The sequence below is a fragment of the Meles meles genome, chromosome 12, assembly GCF_922984935.1.
Source record: "Meles meles chromosome 12, mMelMel3.1 paternal haplotype, whole genome shotgun sequence".
Lineage (NCBI taxonomy): Eukaryota > Metazoa > Chordata > Mammalia > Carnivora > Mustelidae > Meles > Meles meles.
In genome coordinates, this window is record NC_060077.1 from 45,658,702 (window position 1) to 45,679,039 (window position 20,338).

The 20,338-nt window shown below is 42.3% G+C and overlaps 1 protein-coding gene across 1 annotated transcript; it reads left to right on the plus strand.

Annotated features, from left to right (window-relative positions):
* The first annotated feature begins 7,562 nt into the window (after window positions 1-7,562).
* On the plus strand, window positions 7,563-8,850 carry LOC123953795 (60S ribosomal protein L3-like). Its single transcript, XM_046024161.1, has one exon. It carries the CDS (start codon window positions 7,584-7,586, stop codon window positions 8,793-8,795), a length of 1,212 nt encoding a protein of 403 aa, XP_045880117.1. The 5' UTR covers window positions 7,563-7,583; the 3' UTR covers window positions 8,796-8,850.
* Window positions 8,851-20,338: the final 11,488 nt, after the last annotated feature.

Below are 20,338 nucleotides of genomic sequence, written 5' to 3' on the forward strand. Positions count from 1 at the left end.
GAGCAAAATGGCCCCAACTAAGACATACCTGCAGTGAGAAGCAAAGCCACCTCAACCTTCAGAGCCTTCAGCAGAGCCACCTGGCCAACCCACAGACCCATGAAACGTATGTTCCATTGAGATTTGGGGGTTGTTTATTACACAGCATTACTGAAGCAAGAGCTAACTGGTAACAGGTCCTTGGGTTCTAACTGAATTACTCTATATATGGCAATTTTTTCTGTCCTCCAGATCCCTTCTCCACCATTCTCTGGACTTTGGGAGGTAAATCTTTATGGGTTTCCTTGGTTTCTGGTTTCCAATTGGTTTGGTCAATGAAATGGCAGGAGAGAAAGAGCAAAGTGGGCCATTTATTTCCCTGATCTCCTCGCTGAACTTCTCCCTGCATTCCTCAGCTGAAGGCCACACATCCTGTTAGCTGGTCCAGCTCTCTCCCTGGGTCCAGGAGTGACAATTTTCTCTTCAACACACACACATGTACACAACCCCTCCCCCATAATGGTTCGCAGCTGCACCAGCTTCAAGATTCCACACTATCCTTTACTGTTTTCCCCAAACCTGCTGTAACTTTGTCAATTACCCCTTTAATACACTCCCAATTACTCAGCTTTACTGTGCCATCTTTTCCTCGTTGGACCCTGACTGATAACCTTTCTGCCTCTACCCCATCTCCACCTCTATGCCTCTACCCTGCCAAGCAGTGTGTCGCCCACTTCCTCTTCATGGATCAAAATATGACTTCCTTTTCAAGGCACACCCCCTCTTTCAAAACACTTCCTCCAAAATCTTCAGCTCCCAGTGACCTCTCCCTTCCCTTATCTCCCCAAGATCAATTGCCGAAACCCACATCATCAATACTTGCTTTTTACCAAAGCATAGCAGTCTGTAAACTGTGCTCCAGGGAGCCAAGGGATCTTGTGAAGGTGCCATGGTAGTTGAGAGGAAGGTATTTGTGTAGCAAACAGAGATCCATATGCCTTTTCAGATGGCTATGTATTTATCTCATATATGAGGTTTCTTCCGAGGTTCACTGTTTAAAAAAGTTTAAAAATTTTGATACAGTACACTAATCTTTAATGTTTTATGCATTGAGTCATAGCTACCCAAAAGGCATAAAAATCAATTTAAATATCTCCAAAATCATGGAATTTGTGTTCTGCCTTTGCTATAGGGGCAGATGGATGAATGGGTAGATGGAAGGATGGAAGCGCAGATGGATGCATCAGTGGACAGATGCACAGATGGTAGATGAACGGTGTGCATGAGTGGATGAATGGATACATGCCTCCACGGACAGAGAGATGGATGGAGGCATGTATGAGAAGGTTCTGGCCTCATCATAAGCAGTTTATTCACAGGCTCTACCCACTTGCTCATGATCTATGAGAACATGTCTTTTTGCTCCTACACAAATCCCCCTGAAAATATCTCTCCTGAAACTTCAAACTCCAAAAGGTCAAATAAAGGGAAGCTGAAGGTCACAAGGGATATGGGCAGGGCTGGCTGAACTCAGCTGCGCTAAGCAGCCCTAGATTGTACTGACTGAGATCTGAGGGGGAAAGAATGCAAGAGAAATGGCACAGAAGCCTGAAGCTATGGGAACTCCTGCTCAGATTTATAAAAAGCAAGAGTCCCCATAGCAACCATGTCTTTAAAAATCTATAATTCTGGGGACACCTGGGTGGCTCACTTGGTTAAGCCACCTGATTTCAGCACGGGTCGTGATCTCAGAGTTGTGGGATCAAGTTCATGTTCGGCTCCACACTGAGCTTAAGATTCTCTCTCTCCCTGTGCCCCTCCCTGACACTCACTGTCTCTCTTTCTTTCTCTCAAAAACAAACAAACAAACAAACAAAAAACTATGATTTAACACCCCCCCCCCCGAAATATTTCTGAGCTTCAACCATGTTTCCCAATTCTACCAGGATGTTCATGGACAATAAAATGAATAAAGTAATCATTTTTCTCTTGCTTAATCAAATCAGCATTTACAATGCTCATATGTGTTGTTACACTCATATTACCTTGTTTTTGATGGTGGCAATTACTTGTCTCTAAAGAACTATTTGCTATGCCTCCATTTGAATAATACCATGTGAAAAGAAGCTGATTTTTTTCTCCAAAGGTATAGTTTGAGGCCCATTTTATAAAATAGTCTGGATTTCAGGTCCTATAAAGTGCCACTTAATAGACAGTGCAAAGCAGTAATCATTTTCTACTGGAACTTCACCTAATTCACAGAGTGAAATGTACCAAGAGTCCTGAATCAACAGGCACAAGAAATAGTGAACAGCACCTTCCTACAGACCCTGACATTTCTTGAAAAGGGGGGAGGGAAGCCTAGAAAAATTAGATGATGGATGTACACATGGATAGGAAGATACCTAGCTATAGATAGGTAGATAGATAGATGGATGGATGATAGAGAATGAAAGGGAGAGAGAAAAAGACAGAGATTGAGGGTTGGCTAGGAGAAAGCTAGCCATCCTCCACTTGCTCCCCACGCCCGAGTTTTAGATTATGTTAGATCCGGAGAAGCTGGCTGCACAGCACATAAACTTCCTGAGGGCATGAAAAACTCATCTGCCTCAAATCATTTTTGCTTACTTTTCAGGTCCATAACTATAATGTTTGGAAGTTACAGACCCTCCAGAAATTACCGTTTTCTGTTTTTCTCACAGGCAACAAAATCACATGGATTGTATGTTCCACAGTCTACCAGAAGAACTGGTGCCTTGGCCAACTGGCCCTGGCCTTTGGGATGGCTGCTTCCTTCCTCCTATGGGGACAGTTTTCCCCCTCTATAATTCAGTTCACTGACTTGTTACTCCGAAACAATGGGTACATAGGGAGACCAGAGCAGGAGAAGCCTGGAACCCAGACTGTTATCCAAATGCAGGTACAAAATGAACTTCTCCAGGAGCAGATGTGCAGGGGTAGGCTGGTCCCAGCAACATAAAACCCCCATGGGAAGGCACTTGGCACCAATGGAAGGCAAGCAAGGTTGATCTTCTACTGTGTATGAATGAACTCTAGAGTCTCATCCTTTCTGGTTCAGCCTCTTTGCAATTTCTGAGAAAGAATCTTATACTTAATGTAAGAGATTATGTAAGAAAAGACCGTTTCTCATAAGAAAATAAATCAATACCTCAAGATTAGTAGGATAATGTCCCAGACCCCACAGCCTTATACGTCCTTAAGCTTCACATTCTCCTAGGGCCCACATGGGTACCTGCTTCATCACAACAGGAAGGGGAGTGTTGCCTCTCTGACACTCATACCCAAGTATGGACCAAATCCCTTCCTTTCATTCTCTAGGTTAGGAGCTCTGAAGAAGTCTTTGAACTAAAGGCCAGAGCACAATAAGAGGCAAATAGTCACAAAGAGGAACTAGATGACCTCTAGTTCAGATGACAACTAGATGACAATGGCTAGATGACCAGAGCTAACTGTCCACAGAAGATTCCAGAGCAAAGAAGTCTCACCTGGGCTCCTCCCTCTCTACCTCCAGCTTGCCTCCAGGCATCACCTTTAAAACCTCCCATCCAAGAGCACCTTGCAGCGGGTAGAGCATTTGACTGCAAGAGCACCTTGCAGCCATCCGACCCCCCTGAGGTGCCCTTCCCCTACTTACAGAGACCCATCATCCACCCTGAGGGACACTTGTCTCAGGTTGTTGATACAAAGGCAAACTTCAGCCGTCAGACAAGATTCCAATCTCTCTCTACAGGGGTCTGCACCAGAATAACCAATCCCAATAACCACCCCCCAAGCCATTAATACAAGAATGGGGGGAAGGGGTAATGAGGGAAAAGACAAAACTTAGTTAAAAGCCTGGAAAGTGGACATTTCAGCCAAAGAAGCATGTCTCCAAAGTTGGACTCAGTTATTGTGGGAAAGAATCTGGAGATAGGGAATAAAAAGAAGGGGTGACATTTATACATGAACCTTGATTTTTGTCCCTTATTTTTACAGGTGTTACTTTTATGGAGCAGTTACAGATTTATAGAGAAATGTATCAGAAAGTACAGAAACTGCACCCTCTCCCTCCCATCTTGTTTTGGTGTAGTACCTTTGTTACAGATGGTGAACCGATATGGATACATTATTTTAACTAAGACCCATAGTTTATATTAAGGTTACTCTTTGTGTTATACACTTGTCAAAATCCATAGAATGTGCAAAGACAGGTGTCCATCATCACGGGATCATACAGAAGTTTCACAGCCCTAAAAATCCTGTGCTTTACCTATAAATGAAACATGCTTGATGAGCAAAATATCAGAACAGGAGATATGACAAAGACTTTTGCTAAAATCTGTGAATGTGTCCTGAAAAGAAAAAAAGAACTTTATAAGACTCCCCCACTGCCCCCCACAAAATCACATCTGATCATTGGGATTCCCTTTTCAGTGGCAAGACTAACATCACGCAAACCCTGAACCCTCAAGCAGAGCTCAGGCCTGCATAGTTGCTCCACGGCCGCTCCCTACACTTAAAGCCAGCCCTGGGAGGGCCTCAGGGGGCTGGCAGGGAAGAGAAGAGGCCCCAAGACAGTTCTCAGGAGCAGAGAAGCGAAGCCACCAGCTTATTTCTCCTCTCCCAAGGTCAGACAACCCCCAAAAGATCACCAGGAAATAAAGATTCTTCACATTATGTATCATCACATTGTGGTTTTCTTTGAGAATCTGCCTTTCCCAAGGGAAGGCTGATTATGAAGCGAAGCTGGTGGAAGTAGAACAGAGTAGAAGGAGTGGTTGAGAGCTGGGGAAGGAAAAGATACTAAGTGTACCCGGTTTTCATTTGGGGTGTTTTTTGTTTTTTGTGTGTGTGTTTTTTGTTTTGTTTTGTTTTGTTTTTTGCCTTTGAGCTAGGAGCTCAGGGCCCTGCTGTAATACTTTCCAAAGTGTTCAGATTAATCACTTATCCTATGTGTGTATAGATCACCCAACAAGTTCCTAAATCAAACATGTTCATATCACATCTTTACAAATGGAAGATGAATGGAAACCTGATATATACCAGTGTATTTGTATATATACCACACACACACACACACACGGACTCACACATGAAGCTCAGCTAAGCAATCCCATGCCTCCCCACAGCAGTGTCTGAACTCACTTGTACACAAATCACCCCTCAGCAATCATTCCTTCCACCTTTGTCTTCACTTACTGTGGTACTCGCTACATTGGCTGTTAGAAATGTCTCCTACATGTCCGAGTCTTCTGTTCTTCCCTATACTCATCTGCTGGGCAGCCACGAACAAAGTACCATTGGGTGGTGTAAGCAGCAGAAATGAATTTTCTCACAGTTCTGGAGGCTAGATGGAGCTGTTGACAGGTTTCTCCTGAGGCATCTCTTCCTGGCTTGTAGATGGCCATCTTCTTGGGGGGAGCCCACCCGATCTTTCCTCTGCATGTGTTTGCATCCTTACCTCCTTTCCATAGAAGGACATTGTCAAATGAAGGTCCACCTTAATGACCTCATTGTACCTTAATTACCTCTATCTCCTAATATAGTAACCTTCTGAGGTATTAGGGGTTAAGAGTTCAGTATATGAATTCTGGGGGATACAATGCAGCCCCAAACACTCTCCATGCCTTCACTCTTAGTAAATGACTCTTTGTCCCACTTTATTAAAAATGTTGAGGCCAGATCTGGAGAGGAGTAAGATGGTGGAGGAGTGGATTCCAAATATCATCAGGTCCCAGAAGTCCAGCTAGATTGTTATCAAACCATTCTAAACACCTACAAACTCAACAGAAGATAGAAGAGAAGAGCAGCAATCCCAGGAATAGAAAATCAACCACTTTCTGGAAGGTAGGACGTGCAGAGAAGTGAACCAGAGGCAACATATGGGAAGATAGACTGCAGGGGCAGGCGCCAGGTCCTGGCAAGTGTGAGAGCAGCAGAGCACAAACTGAAACTTTTACAAGCGTGCTCCACTGAGGGATGTCACTCCAGAGGCTAAGTGGGGCTGGAGCCCTCATGGGGACAGTGTGGTCTCAGGACCTGCAGAGTCACAGAAAGACCAGGGATGTCTGAGTGTGGCAGAACTCCCAGGTGTTGGAGCAGGCAAGCCAATTACAGAGGCAGAGCTGAGGAGGGGACTCTCAGCTCGGGGTTACCTTAAACTGTGATCCACAGTCAGGCAGTCGGGCCACTGCTCTTCAAGCAGGGACCCCTCAAATGGCAGATCTGGGGAGATTCACCTTCTTCCTGAGGGAGGAGCAGCATGGCAGAAATCTTCTGAGTTTAGAGACTCCAAATGGGGTCGTGTGCCAGAGATAGAAATACTTGGTCACAGGCTGGGTGAGCTCACAGTGTGACCAGAAATCAGGGAGACAGGGGGGATTAACTGTTTTTCTCTGAGGGTGCAATGAGGAGGGGGACCCTGAGCTCTTCGTTCCTATAGGGCAGAAGATTGGGAGGCCACCATTTTCATTTCCATCCTCCAAAACTGTACGGAAAGCATTCAGGGAACAAAAGCTCCCAAGAGCAAACCTGAGCAGATTACTTAGCCTGGCCCCTGGCAAGGGCAGTGCAATTCTGCCTCCAGCAAAGACATTTGAAATCACTGCAATGGGCCCCTTGCCCAGAAGATCAGCAAGAACATCCAGCCAAGACCAACTTCACCGATCAATGAGAACTGCAGAACTCCAGAGCTAAGGGTAAACAACATATATAATTCATGGCTTTTTTCCCATGATTCTTTAGTCCTTCAAAGTTAAAATTTTTAAATTTTATTTTTTTCTTATTCTATTTTTTAATTTTTCCTATTTTATTTTTTTTACTATTTTATCTTATCAATAATTTTTTAAAACCTTTTATAATTTTCATTGTTATAATCATATTTTATCCTTCCTTGTATTTAACCTTGTTTTCTGAATACATATAGGGGTTTTTTTTTTCTTTAAAATTTTGGGATACAGTTTCTTCTAATTGATCAAAATATATCCTAAATCTAGCACATAGCTTTGTTCTAGTCTCCAGCCTGATCATATTCTTTGCTCCTTTATTTTCTCTTTTTTCAACTAACATCTGATCTTACCAATTCCTTTTTTAGAATCTTTTAATTTTCATCTTTACACTCATATTCCATCCCTTCATCATGTTTACACTTATTGTGTGCATATATATGTGTGTGTGTGTGTGTGTGTATCTCAGTTTTCATTTCTGTAGAATTTTGAGAGGTAGTTTCTTCTAACAGACCAAAATATACCCAAAATCAAGCATGTGGCTCTGTTCTATTCACCAGTCTAATATATACATATTATTTTGTTTTTTCACCCCTGGTTTTGGGTCACTTCCAATTTGGTTAGTGTATATTTTCTGGGGTCATTGCTACCCTTTTAGTATTTTGTTCTCTCGTTCATCTATTCCTATTTGGATAAAATGACACAGTGGAAAAACTCACCGCAAAAAAAAGAACAAGAGGCAATACTGATGGCTAGGGACCTAATCAATATGGACATTAGTAATATGTCAGAACTAGAGTTCAGAATGACAATTATCAAGGTGCTAGCTGGGCTCAAAAAAAGCATGGAAGAGCTCTACCGGCAGGATTCGGCGGCAAGATGTCTCACAGGAAATTCTCCGCTCCCAGGCACGGGTCCCTGGGGTTCTTGCCTCGGAAATGCAGCAGCCGGCACCGTGGGAAGGTGAAGAGCTTCCCCAAGGATGACTCTTCCAAGCCTGTCCATCTCACAGCCTTCCTGGGCTACAAGGCCGGCATGACTCACATCGTGCGGGAGGTGGACAGGCCAGGATCCAAGGTGAACAAGAAGGAAGTTGTGGAGGCTGTGACCATTGTGGAGACACCACCCATGGTGGTTGTGGGCATCGTGGGCTACGTGGAAACCCCTCGAGGCCTCCGTACCTTTAAGACCATCTTTGCTGAGCACATCAGTGATGAATGCAAAAGGCACTTCTATAAGAACTGGCATAAGTCTAAGAAGAAGGCCTTCACCAAGTACTGCAAGAAGTGGCAGGATGATGATGGCAAAAAGCAACTGGAGAAGGACTTCAACAGCATGAAGAAGTACTGCCAGGTGATCCGGGTCATCGCCCACACCCAGATGCGCCTGCTTCCTCTGCGCCAGAAGAAGGCCCACCTCATGGAGATCCAGGTGAATGGAGGCACGGTGGCTGAGAAGCTGGACTGGGCCCGAGAGAGGCTGGAGCAGCAGGTGCCTGTGAACCAAGTGTTCGGGCAGGACGAGATGATCGATGTCATTGGGGTCACCAAGGGCAAAGGCTACAAAGGCGTCACCAGCCGCTGGCACACCAAGAAGCTACCCCACAAAACCCATCAGGGCTTGCGCAAGGTTGAGTGTATTGGGGCTTGGCATCCTGCCCGCGTGGCCTTCTCTGTGGCTCGGGCTGGGCAGAAAGGCTACCATCACCGCACGGAGATCAACAAGAAGATCTACAAGATCAGCCAGGGCTACCTCATCAAGGACGGCAAGCTGATCAAGAACAATGCCTCCACCGACTACGATCTGTCTGACAAGAGCATCAACCCCCTGGGTGGTTTTGTCCACTATGGTGAAGTGACCAATGACTTTGTCATGCTGAAAGGCTGTGTGGTGGGAACCAAGAGGCAAGTGCTTACGCTCCGCAAGTCCTTGCTGGTGCAGACCAAACGGCGGGCCCTGGAGAAAATTGACCTTAAGTTCATCGACACCACCTCCAAGTTTGGCCATAGCCGATTCCAGACGGTGGAGGAGAAGAAAGCGTTCATGGGACCACTTAAGAAAGACCGAATTGCGAAGGAAGAAGGAGCATAATGTCAGGAGCAGATCGCATAGCTGGTGGGATCTCAATAAAAACGATTTTCCAGTGGAAAAAAAAAAAAATAGCATGGAAGATACTAGAGATCGCTTTTTGGAGAAAGAAAATCCATTTCCAGAGAAATTAAAGAAAATCTAACCAAGTTAAAATTTAAAAAGCTATTAATGAGGTACAATAAAAAATGGAGGTTCTTACTGCCAGGATAAATGAGACAGAAGAGAGAATTAGTGATATAGAAGACCAAATGACAGAAAATAAAGAAGCTGAACAAAAGAGAGACAAATAACTACTGGACCACGAGGGGAGAATTTGAGAGATAAGTGATACCATAAGAAAAACAATATGGGAATAATTGGGATTCAAGAAGAAGAAGAAAGAGAGAGAGGAGCAGAAGGTATATAGGAGCAAGTTTAATACAGAATTTCCCTAATATGGAAAAGGGAACAAGCATCAAAATCCTGGAGGCACAAAGAACCATCCTCAAAATCAAGAAAAATGGGTCCACCCCCCATCATCTAAAAGTAAAACTTACAAGTCTCAGTGACAAGGAGAAAATCCTGAAAGCAGCTCAGGACAAGAGGTCTGTAACACACAATGGTAGAAATATTAGATTGGCAGGGGATCTATTCACAGAGACCTGGCAGCTCAGAAAGGACGGGCATAATATATTCAGAGCACTAAAAAGGAAACATATGTAGCAAAGAATACTATATCCAGCTAGGCCGTCATTGAAAATAGAAGAAGAAATAAAAAGCTTCAACAACAAATGAAAACTAAAAGAATTTGCAAACGCCAAACCAGCCCTACAGGAAATACTGAAAGGGGCCCTCTAAGCAAAGAGACAGCTTAAAAGTAACAGACCAGAAAAGAACAGAGACAATATACAGTAACAGTCACCTTACAGGCAATACAATGGCACTAAATTCATATCTTCCAATAGTTACCCTAAATGTCAATGGGCTCAATGCCGCAATCAAAAGACAAAGGGTATCAGAATGGATTAAAAAAACAAGACCCATCAATATGCTGTCTATAAGAAACTCATTTTAGACCCAAAGTCACCTCCAGATTTAAAGTGAGGGGGTGGAAAACCATTTACTATGCTAATGGACATCAAAAGAAAGCTGGGGTGGCAATCCTTATATCAAATAAATTGAATTTTAAGCCAAAGACTATAATAAGAGATGAGGAAGGACATTATATCATACTTAAAGGGTCTGTCCAACAAGATCTAACAATTTTAAATATCTATGCCCCTAACATGGGAGCAACCAATTATATAAACAAATTAATAATAAAATCGAAGAAACATATCAACAATAATACAATAACAGTAGGAGATTTTAACCCCCCCTCACTGAAATGGACAGATCATCTAAGCAAAAGATCAATAAGGAAATAAAGGCTTTATTTTTTTTTAAAGCACACACATATTTGTAGATGTGTATTGGAATTTTTTTTTTATTTGACAGAGAGAGATCACAAGTAGGCAGAGAGGCAGGCAGAGAGAGAGAGGGGGAAGCAGGCTCCCCGCTGAGCAGAGAGTCCAATGCGGGGCTCGATCCCAGGACCCTGAGATCATGACCTGAGCCGAAGGCAGAGGTTTAACCCACTGAGCCACCCAGGTGCCCCAAGGCTTTATTTTTTTTTAAAGATTTTATTTATTTATTTATTTATTTATTTATTTATTTGACAGACAGAGATCACAAGTAGGCAGAGAGGCATGGGGTTGGGGTGGGGGAGCCAGATGCGGGGCTCAATCCCAGGACCCTGAGATCATGACCTGAGCTGAAAACAGAGGCTTAACCCACTGAGCCACCCAGGTGCCCCAAAATAAAGGCTTTAAATGATACACTGAACCAGATGGACATCACAGATATATTCAGAACATTCCATTCCAAAACAACTCGAATACACATTCTTCCCTAGTGCACATGGAACATTTTCCAGAATAGATCACATCCTAGGTCATAAATCAGGTCTTAACCAGTACCAAAAGATTGGGATCATTCCCTGCATATTTTCAGACCACAATGTTCTGAAGCTAGAACTCAATCACAAGAGGAAAGTTGGAAAGAACTCAAATACATGGAGGCTAAAGAGCATCTTACTAAAGAATGAATGTGCCAACCAGGAAATTAAAGAAAAATTGAAAAAAAAATCATGGAAACAAATGAAAATGAAAACACAACGGTTCAAACTCTTTGGGACAAGCAAAGGTGGTCCTGAGAGAAAAGTACATAGCAATACAAGCCTTTCTCAAGAAACAAGAAAGGTCTCAAGTACACACCTAACCCTACACCTAAAGAAACTGGAGAAAGAACAGCAAAGAAAGTCTAAATCCAGCAGGAGAAGAGAAATAATAAAAATCAGAGCAGAAATCAATGAAATAGAAACTAAAAGAACAGTACAACAAATCAATGAACGTAGGAGCTGTTTCCTTGAAATAATTAATAAGATTGATAAACCCCTAGACAGACTTTAACAAAAAGAAAAGAAGAAGGACCCTAATTAATAAAATCATGAGTGAAAGAGGAGAGATCACAACCAACACCAAAGAAATACAATTATAAGAACATATTATGAGCAACTATACACCAGCATTTTTGACAATCTGGAAGAAATAGATGCATTCCTAGAGACATATGAACTACCAAAACTGAATGAGGAAAAAATAGAAAACCTGAACAGACTCATAACCAGTAAGGAGAATTAAGCGGTCATCAAAAATCTCCCAACAAAGAAGAGCCCGAGGCCAGATGACTTCCCAGGGAATTCTACCAAACATTTAAAGACGAATTAATACCTATTGTCCTGTAACTGTTCCAAAAAAATAGAAATGGAAGGAAAACTTCCAAACTCATTTTATGAGACCAGCATTACCTTGATCCCAAAACCAAAGACCCCATCAAAAAGGAGAATACAGACAAATATCCTTGATGAACACAGATGCAAAAATTCTCACCAAAATACTAGCCAGTAGGATCTAACAGTACATTAAAAGGATTATTCACCATGACTAAGTGGGATTTATCCCTGGGCTAGAAGGGTGGTTCAACATCCTCAAATCAATCAATGTGAAAAAATACATTAATAAGAGAAAGAACAAGAACCATATGATACTCTCAATAGACGCCAAAAAAAATCATTTGACAAAGTATAGCATCCTTTCTTGATCAAAACTCTTCAAACTGTAGGGATGGAGGGTACATACCTCAATATCATAAAAGCCATCTATGAAAAACCCACAGCAAATATTCTCAATGGGGAAAAAACTGAGAGCTTTTCCACTAAGGTCAGGAACATAGCAGGGATGTCCATTATATATAACAGATAATGGTCTGTTCTAGACTAGAAGTCCTAGTCTCAGCAATCAGACAACAAAAAGAAATAAAATGCATCCAAATTGGCAAAAAGGAAGTCAAACTATTACTCTTTGCAGATGATAGGATACTTTATGTGGAAAACCCGAAAGACTCCACTCCGAATCTGCTAGAACTTATACAGGAATTCAGTAAAGTGTCAGGATATAAAATCAACGCACAGAAATCAGTTGCATTTCTATACACCAACAATAAGACAGAAGAAAGAGAAATTAAGGAGTCCATCCCATTTACAATTACACCCAAAACCATAAAATACCTAGGAATAAACCTAACCAAAGAGGCAAAGAATCTGTACTCAGAAAACTATAATGTACTCATGAAAGAAATTGAGGAAGACACAAAGAAATGGAAAAATATTCCATGCTCACAGATTGGAAGAACAAATATTGTGAAAATGTCTATGCTACCTGAAGTGATCTACACACTTAATGCAGCACCTATCAAAATACCATCCATATTTTTCAAAGAAATGGAACAAATAATTTTAAAATTTTATGGAACCAGAAAAGACCCCAAAAAGCCAGAGGAATGTTGAAAAAGAAAGCCAAAGTTGGTGGCATCACCATTCCAGACTTCAAGCTCTATTACAAAGCTGTCAGTATCAAGACAGTATGGTACTGGCACAAAAACAAACACATAGATCAATGGAACAGAATAGAGAGCCCAGAAGTGGACCCTCAGCTCTATGGCCAACTAATCTTCGACAGAGCAGGAAAGAATGTCCAGTGGGAAAAAGACAGTCTCTTCAACAAATGGTGTTGGGAAAATTGGACAGCCACATGCAGAAAAATGAAACTGGACCATTTCCTTACACCACACACAAACGTAGACTCAAAATGGATGAAACACCTCAATGTGAAATAGGAATCCATCAAAATCCTTGAGAACACAGGCAGCAACCTCTTTGACCTCAGCCGCAGCAACTTCTTCCTAGAAACATCGCCAAATTCAAGGAAAGCAAGGGCAAAAATGAACTATTGGGACTTCATCAACATCAAAAGCTTTTGCACAGCAAAGGAAACAGTCAACAAAACCAAAAGACAACTGACAGAATGGGAGAAAATATTAGCAATGACATATCAGATAAAGGGCTAGTATCCAAATTCTATAAAGAACTTATCAAACTCAACATCCAAAGAACAAATAACCCAATCAAGAAATGGGCAGAGGACATGAATAGACATTTCTGCAAAGAAGACATCCAAATGGCCAACAGACACATGAAAAAGTTCTCCACATCACTCGGCATCAGGGAAATACAAATCAAAACCACAATGAGTTACCACCTCACACCAGTCAGAATGGCTAAAATTAACAAGTCAGGAAATGACAGATATTGGTGAGTATATGGAGAAAGGGGAACCCTCCTACACTGTTGATGGGAATGCAAGCTGGTGCAGCCACTCTGGAAAACAGCATGGAGGTTCCTCAAAAAGTTGAAAATAGAGCTACCCTATGACCCAGCAATCACACTACTGGGTATTTACCTTAAAGATACAAATGTAGTGATCTGAAGGGGCACGTGCACCCCAATGTTTATAGCAACAATGTCCACAATAGCCAAACTGTGGAAGGAACCTAGATGTCCATCAACAGATGAATGGATAAAGAAGATGAGGGGTGTGTGTGTGTGTGTGTGTGTGTGTGTGTGTGTGTGTGTGTGACACAATGGAATACTATGTAGCCATCAAAAAAAACCCAAAATCTTGCTATTTGTGATGACATGGATGGAACTAGAGGGTATTATGCTAAGCGAAATACGACAATCAGAGAAAGACAATTGTCATATGATCTCCCTGATATGAGGAATTTGAGAGGCAGTGTGGGGGTCGTGGGGGTTAGGGAGGGAAAAAAATGAAACAAGATGGGATCAGGATGGAGACAAACCATAAGAGACTCTTAATCTCCTAAAATAAACTGAGGGTTGCTGGGAGGTTGAGAGCTAGGGCTAGGGTGGCTGGGTGATGGACATTGGGGAGGGTACGTGCTATGGTGAGTGCTGTGAAATGTGTAAGCCTGGTGATTCACAGACCTGTACCCCTGGGGCAAATAATACATTACCTGTTAATAAAGAAATTTTTTTAAATGTTGAGGCCATACAAACTGCACTCTTTAAACTTCATGCCCTTTTTTTAAATCCCCTTTATAGATTTCACCCATCCCTCTGCCCACTACTCCTCTAGCAACCATGAATTTTTTCTCTGTAGTTAAGAGTCTTTTTGTCTCATTTTTTCTCTTTTTGTTTCTTAAATTCCACATAGAGTGAAAGTATATGGTATTTATCTTTCTCTGACTTACTTCACTTAGAATTTCTATGCCCATCCATGTTGTTGCAAATGTCAAGATATTCTTTTTTATGACTGAGCAATATTCCACTGTATGTATGTGTTATATATGTACACCATACCTTCTTTATCCATTCATCTATTGATGGACACTAGGGTTGCTTCCATATTTTGACCATTGCAAATAGTGCTGCAATAAACATAAGGCTACATATATCTTTTTAAATTAGTGTCTTCATTTTCTTTGGGTAAATATCCAGTAGTAGAATTACATGGATCACATGGTAATTCTATGTTTAATTTTTAGCAGAACCTCCACACAGTCTTTTGCAGTAGCTGTACCAATTTACATTTGCATCAACAGTGTATGAGAGTTCCTCTTTCTCTGCACCCTTGCCAACACTTGTTATTTCTTGTGTCTTTGATTCTGGTCATTCTGACTGGTGTAAGTTGATGTGGTTTTGATTTTCATTTCCCTCATGATTAGTGCTGTTGAGCATCTTTTCATGTGTCCATTGGCCATCTGTGGGTATTTTTGGAAAAAAAAGGTCTATTCAGGATCTCTGCCCATTTTAATCAAATTTTCTGGGTTTTTTTGGTGGTGAGGTGTATAAATTCTTTACATATTTTAGATATTAATCCCTTATCAGATATATCATTTGCAAATATTTTCTCCCATTCACTAGATTGACTTTTGGTTTTGTTGCTTGTTTCCTTTGCTGTACAAAAACTTTTTACTTTGGTGTTGTCCCGATAGTTTATTTTTTCTTTTGTTTCCTTTGCCTGGGGAGGCATATCTAGAAAAATGTTTCTACACCTAATCTCAAACATTACAGCCTATGTTTTCTTTCAGGAATTTTATGGTTTCAGGTAATTTCCTCCTGCCCATTTTAATAATTCTCTGTGCCTTCCCCTTTTCATTCCTTCTTTGTTGAGGAAGAAGTCCCTTCCACCTGGGCCACCACCCTCCTATCTCCTTGTGCCCTTGACTTCACTCACACCTGTTCCCAAAACCAACTCACTGCACCCCAGGGAGGCACATCACCTCAGCAGCCCTGGGAATACATCACTCAAGAAACCCTTCTCTAGTATCTTCAGCCTCTCCTCTGATACTTGCTCCTTCCCCTTCATCTATCTCATATCCCCCCACCCAATGTCTTTAAGGGAAGGAAAAATAGAAAAAGTAACTCTCTTTCTTAAACTGCTATTCTTTCTCCCTCATCTCCTGCTAAAGACACACTTATCAGAATGGCCTAGATCTGCAGCCTCCACTTCCCCTCTACCTTCCCACTCCTTTATGCCTTATAGACCTGGCTCCCTCTCCCCCTGCTCTCTGGAAAAAGTACTCTCCAAAGTCATCAGCAACTGCCTCCGTTTTTGTGGGGATTAAGTTAGAAAATACAGATACGGCCTTTAGTGCCCAGAATCTGGCTCATATGAGTGCTTCTGCTTGTTAGTACTCATGCACCATCCCGCCCTCACTTGCTTCCCTCTGCCACACTGACCTCTCCTTTGTGCCTCCATCCATGGCTGTGCTCCCAGGGACCTGGCCACCTCTGATTGTAGAAAGAGCCCAAATGTCCAGGCCTGAACTCCTCAGGACTCAATGTATGCATCAACTGGCACTTTGCATAAGCACCCACTGGTTGATGAGACTGTTGTTAGGTCAAGAGGCAGAGGCACGTAGCTGCAGCTATAGCTCGGCTTTGGTCCCTCAAATCTGCTCTCTCCTGATGCTCATCTGTAGTACAGATTCCTGTTTTTTCTAACTCATGGTCCACTGAGGCATTAAGAGGTCCTTAGTACCTTATGGAGACAATACCACCTCTTTCTTATACCTACAAAGTCTGTTCTGCCCCCTCTTCTCTTCCCTTCCAAGACCTATTACTCATCTGTTTTCTCAAGGCCAATTCTCCATCTTTTCAGGAAAGTGATTTTGATTTATTTTGATATTCAAGGTAGCTGGGAACTTTATACAATAATTGAAGTCTCAGGCAGTCCTGGGGAAGAAGGCAGAGGAACAAACCAGAATCTGCTGCTGCTTTTTTTTTTTTTTTTTAAGATTTATTTAGAGAGAGATTTATAAAGAGAGAGAGAGCACTTGCATGAGCAGGGGGAGGGACAAAGGGAGAAAAGAGAAAGAGAGAATCCTCAAGCAGACTCCCCGCTAAAAGGGGAGCCCGATGAGGGGCTCCCTCCCAGGATCCTGAGATTATGACCTGAGCCGAAATCAAGAGTCGGATACTTAATCAGGAGCCATCCAGGTCCCCCTGGGATCTGCTTCTAATTTTAGATGGCCTGAGGTCCATCTGGAGCAAAACCCCAGAATTTCTATATCTGTGATGAACTTCCCTAGGTAGAATACTTTTTAGCCACACAAATTGGGCTCTCCTTACAAATTCTGCCTCACATGCTAGGTCCCCCATGAAGAACTCAATGGGAAATAGTTTAAGCTCTCATGCCCCTTTTTTCCTCTCTTAAGGTACTGACCTTCTGCCAGTTACCTGAATATTTGTCTACCTCCCTACCCCACAGGTGATAGGCACCTCTTGAGGCAGGAGCTGGAACTTCCCTCTTTCACATTTCTATAGCCACTGGCCACCGTGCCCTGTATATCAGAGGCACTGGATACATAGGAGTCGAATTGAATTAAGACAGGAACATGGGAGGGGGGAAGTAGGGAGTTACTAATCAACACACATAAAGTTTCACTTAAGCAAGAGGAATAAGTTCTTGAGAGATCTGTTGGCCAATATTAAGCCAAAAGGCAACAATATTGTAAGCACAACAATACTGTGCACTTAAAGAAGGTTAAGAAGTGGAGATGCATATGAATTACACTTACTGTGGTGATCATTTTACAATATTAATTCATGATGTCATCCACCTAAAACTAACACATCATGTGTCAATTACATCTCAGTAAAAAAATGTTAAGAGGGTTCCCACAATAAGAGAAGATTTTAAAAAGAAAAGGTTTAAAAAAAAACAGATCAGAATCCTAACTGATCTTTATTTAATCTGAACTTCAGCTTTTTGTAATGTTTGTTTCAAGGAGAAATGAAACAAGCAGTCAACGGTTTGTCACAGCAGCAGAGGTCAGCCAGCCCCCAGAGGCTGCCTCTCCCTGCACAGGTAGAGTGAGGCACCTCATTGAGGTCCTAGAAGGAACAGATCTCTCTGAGGCCATTTGCCTTGGAAACCTGGCTGTCACAAGGCATTTAGGAAGCAGTTCCAGAAAGAAAAAGAAAAATTAAAATCTGTCCTCTAAGATAGAGGTAGCAGCCAGCCCTCCCAGGGTAAGATAACAAAGACTGCACATGCTTAGTGCACAGCTAGGGAGGGCTTACAAACTGACACTTATTTAGAAAAGTTTACAAAGCGTCTAAAAAAGGATTCCTTCATGGATGGCCATTGTTAGCCTGTCTTCAGAGGGGCAGCCCTTTTGGCTCTTCTCTTTTGCAGGAATTTTGGGACACCAACAGAATTTGGAGGAATCCTCACATCCTCACTCAAACCCTTTTTTCCACTCACTTCAATGCCTTCTTTTTCCCGTGTTCTTCAATCGGCACCTTCCTCTACCCATATATCATTTATATAATGGTCAAGTACAATATATCCTTGCTGATGTCCTACTCTTTAGAACCTTCTCCCACTGGACACCCAGAAAAAAATATTTTAAGGATGCACACTCCTTGGGAGCTCTTAACAGTCAGCAATACCTCAGTGGAGCAAATGGATCAAGACTTCAGAGTCTGCAGTCTTGTGATGGGGGACAAAATTCAGCATAGAGCAAACCTGTCAGTGGTTATCTGAACCTCTGTCGCATTTGAAAAACCTCTGTCTTCATTCTTACCTCTCTGGGCTTCTCTGCAGCATTTGGACCTGCTAAAATGGAGAACTCCTTCCTTTTACAACGGTCCTCCTACCTTGGATTTGTGTTGAAATCAGGCAGGCCTGGCCACTGACCTGGCTTGAAGTTCCATGTCCTCTAATCTCTCTGGTATGCCCTGGACCAGTGCCCAGCCTCTTGGGGCCTCTGCTTCCTCATCTGTGAGGATGCACAGTTGATATTTTGAGATACTACCCAAGGTTTCTCCTCCTCCTCCTCCCTTGTGCTCTTCCCTTAATCATTTAGACAAAGAAACAGGATCCTGTACTGATCTGTATTCAATCTGATCTTAAGCTTTTCATAATATTTGTTTCTAGGAAAAAACCAAACAAATGAAATGAAAGCAGTTCTCCATACAAACTGTTCTTAGAGGGAAGACAAATGTGCTAAACTCGAAGAAGTAACTGCTCAACTTTGACTTCTGAAGGATTCTTGTTAGAGCCTCATGCAGAGACATTATCTTGAAAACAAAACTTTTTTGTTACAGCAGGCAAGGGGTTTGAAAGAGAAAAATGTTTGGGGCAGAAAATGTTGAACTAAGGAACTAGGATCCTTGAGAATTCTGCAGAGTGTATACTATGAACTAAATAATGGGAAAAAATATAGGATGACATTAAAACATTTTTCTCTACTTGAAAAAAACAAAGATGGAGTCAATGATTTTAGGATGAAGAGTAAGCAAGTTTACAACCCATTTAGTTCCTTAAGAAGTGCCCTGCCCAGTGGCACCCTCCATGGACCTAAAACCTTAGACAGAAGGGGAGAGAGAAATCCCAGATAACCTTAAAGGGTGTCCAGAGCCAAAGAGCCCATTGTCTAGCTTCCCAGGGAGTAGCTCAGAATTCAAGTCTTGAAGAAAAGCCTCATGTCCAAAATGGCCCCAGAAGGGCAGCCTGACAATGACTAAGGAAATTTCCAGGTCAGGTGAACCACAGGAAAGCCTCGTAGAACCAGGAGCAAAAGGTTTCTGTGAGCCCCTCCATGAACAGGAAAATGAGCACAAGCCACAGTCCCAAAGGAGCCAGGGTTTGGGACACGAAGAGGGAGGAATGTGTGATCGTCACATACATGATAGGAAACAATAAAGACCACATAGAGCAGAGAAGACAAACTTCTCAGGAGAACACAGGAGACAGAGGCTGATGTCGACCCCTCCCCACCATGATGTCATATAAACCAACACCTCAGAAACTTAGCTCACCCCACGCACACACAAGGAGTGAAGGAGGGGACGGGGGAACTTGCACTAATTGAGTTGAGTTGACAACATGAAATTTTCTGCTCTTTGTGGAGGCTGAGATGTCACGACTTCTGAAGAAATGTTTATATACGAAAAGTCAAATGAATTCACTCTAAAATTTGAACTTGTCAAATGTGAAATAGATATGCCAAAACCTACCTCACAGAATAACTGCAAGTTTTAAAGGGGCAAAGATCTTGGTCTTCCCTTCCTGTGGCACTCTCTTTCAGTTCTCTGGCTCAGATAAAGAAATAATAGGGTTTCAGTCCTCCCAGACACTTCATAATATGGCCCAGAGAGCAGCTGAGCAGATTCATGGACAAATGAGTGTGGCGGTTCCCGCAGAAGCAGGGTAAGGCCCACCCACAGAGAAGGTGGGACCCTGGGTAGAAAGCAGGGACGATGTCAGGTTTTTAAAGAGCTGTGCTGACAAATAACTCAACCCACCCAGAGACTTTGTAGTCTCTGACTCAAGACCCTCAGTAAATGATTGGATGTCCTCCTCAACACTGTTTTTGGAAGAGATTTGAGAAGGAAAAGAGGAGAAAGCAGTTTTTATCTTTCCACACTTATTCTACACAAGGAATCAGCATATTACAGCCCATGGCCCAAATACAGATCACTGTTCATTTGTTTGTTTTTTAAAACATTTTATTTATTTATTTGACAGAGATCACAAGCAGGCAGAGAGGCAGGCAGAGAGAGAGGGGGGAGAAGCAGGCTCCCCGCTGAGCAG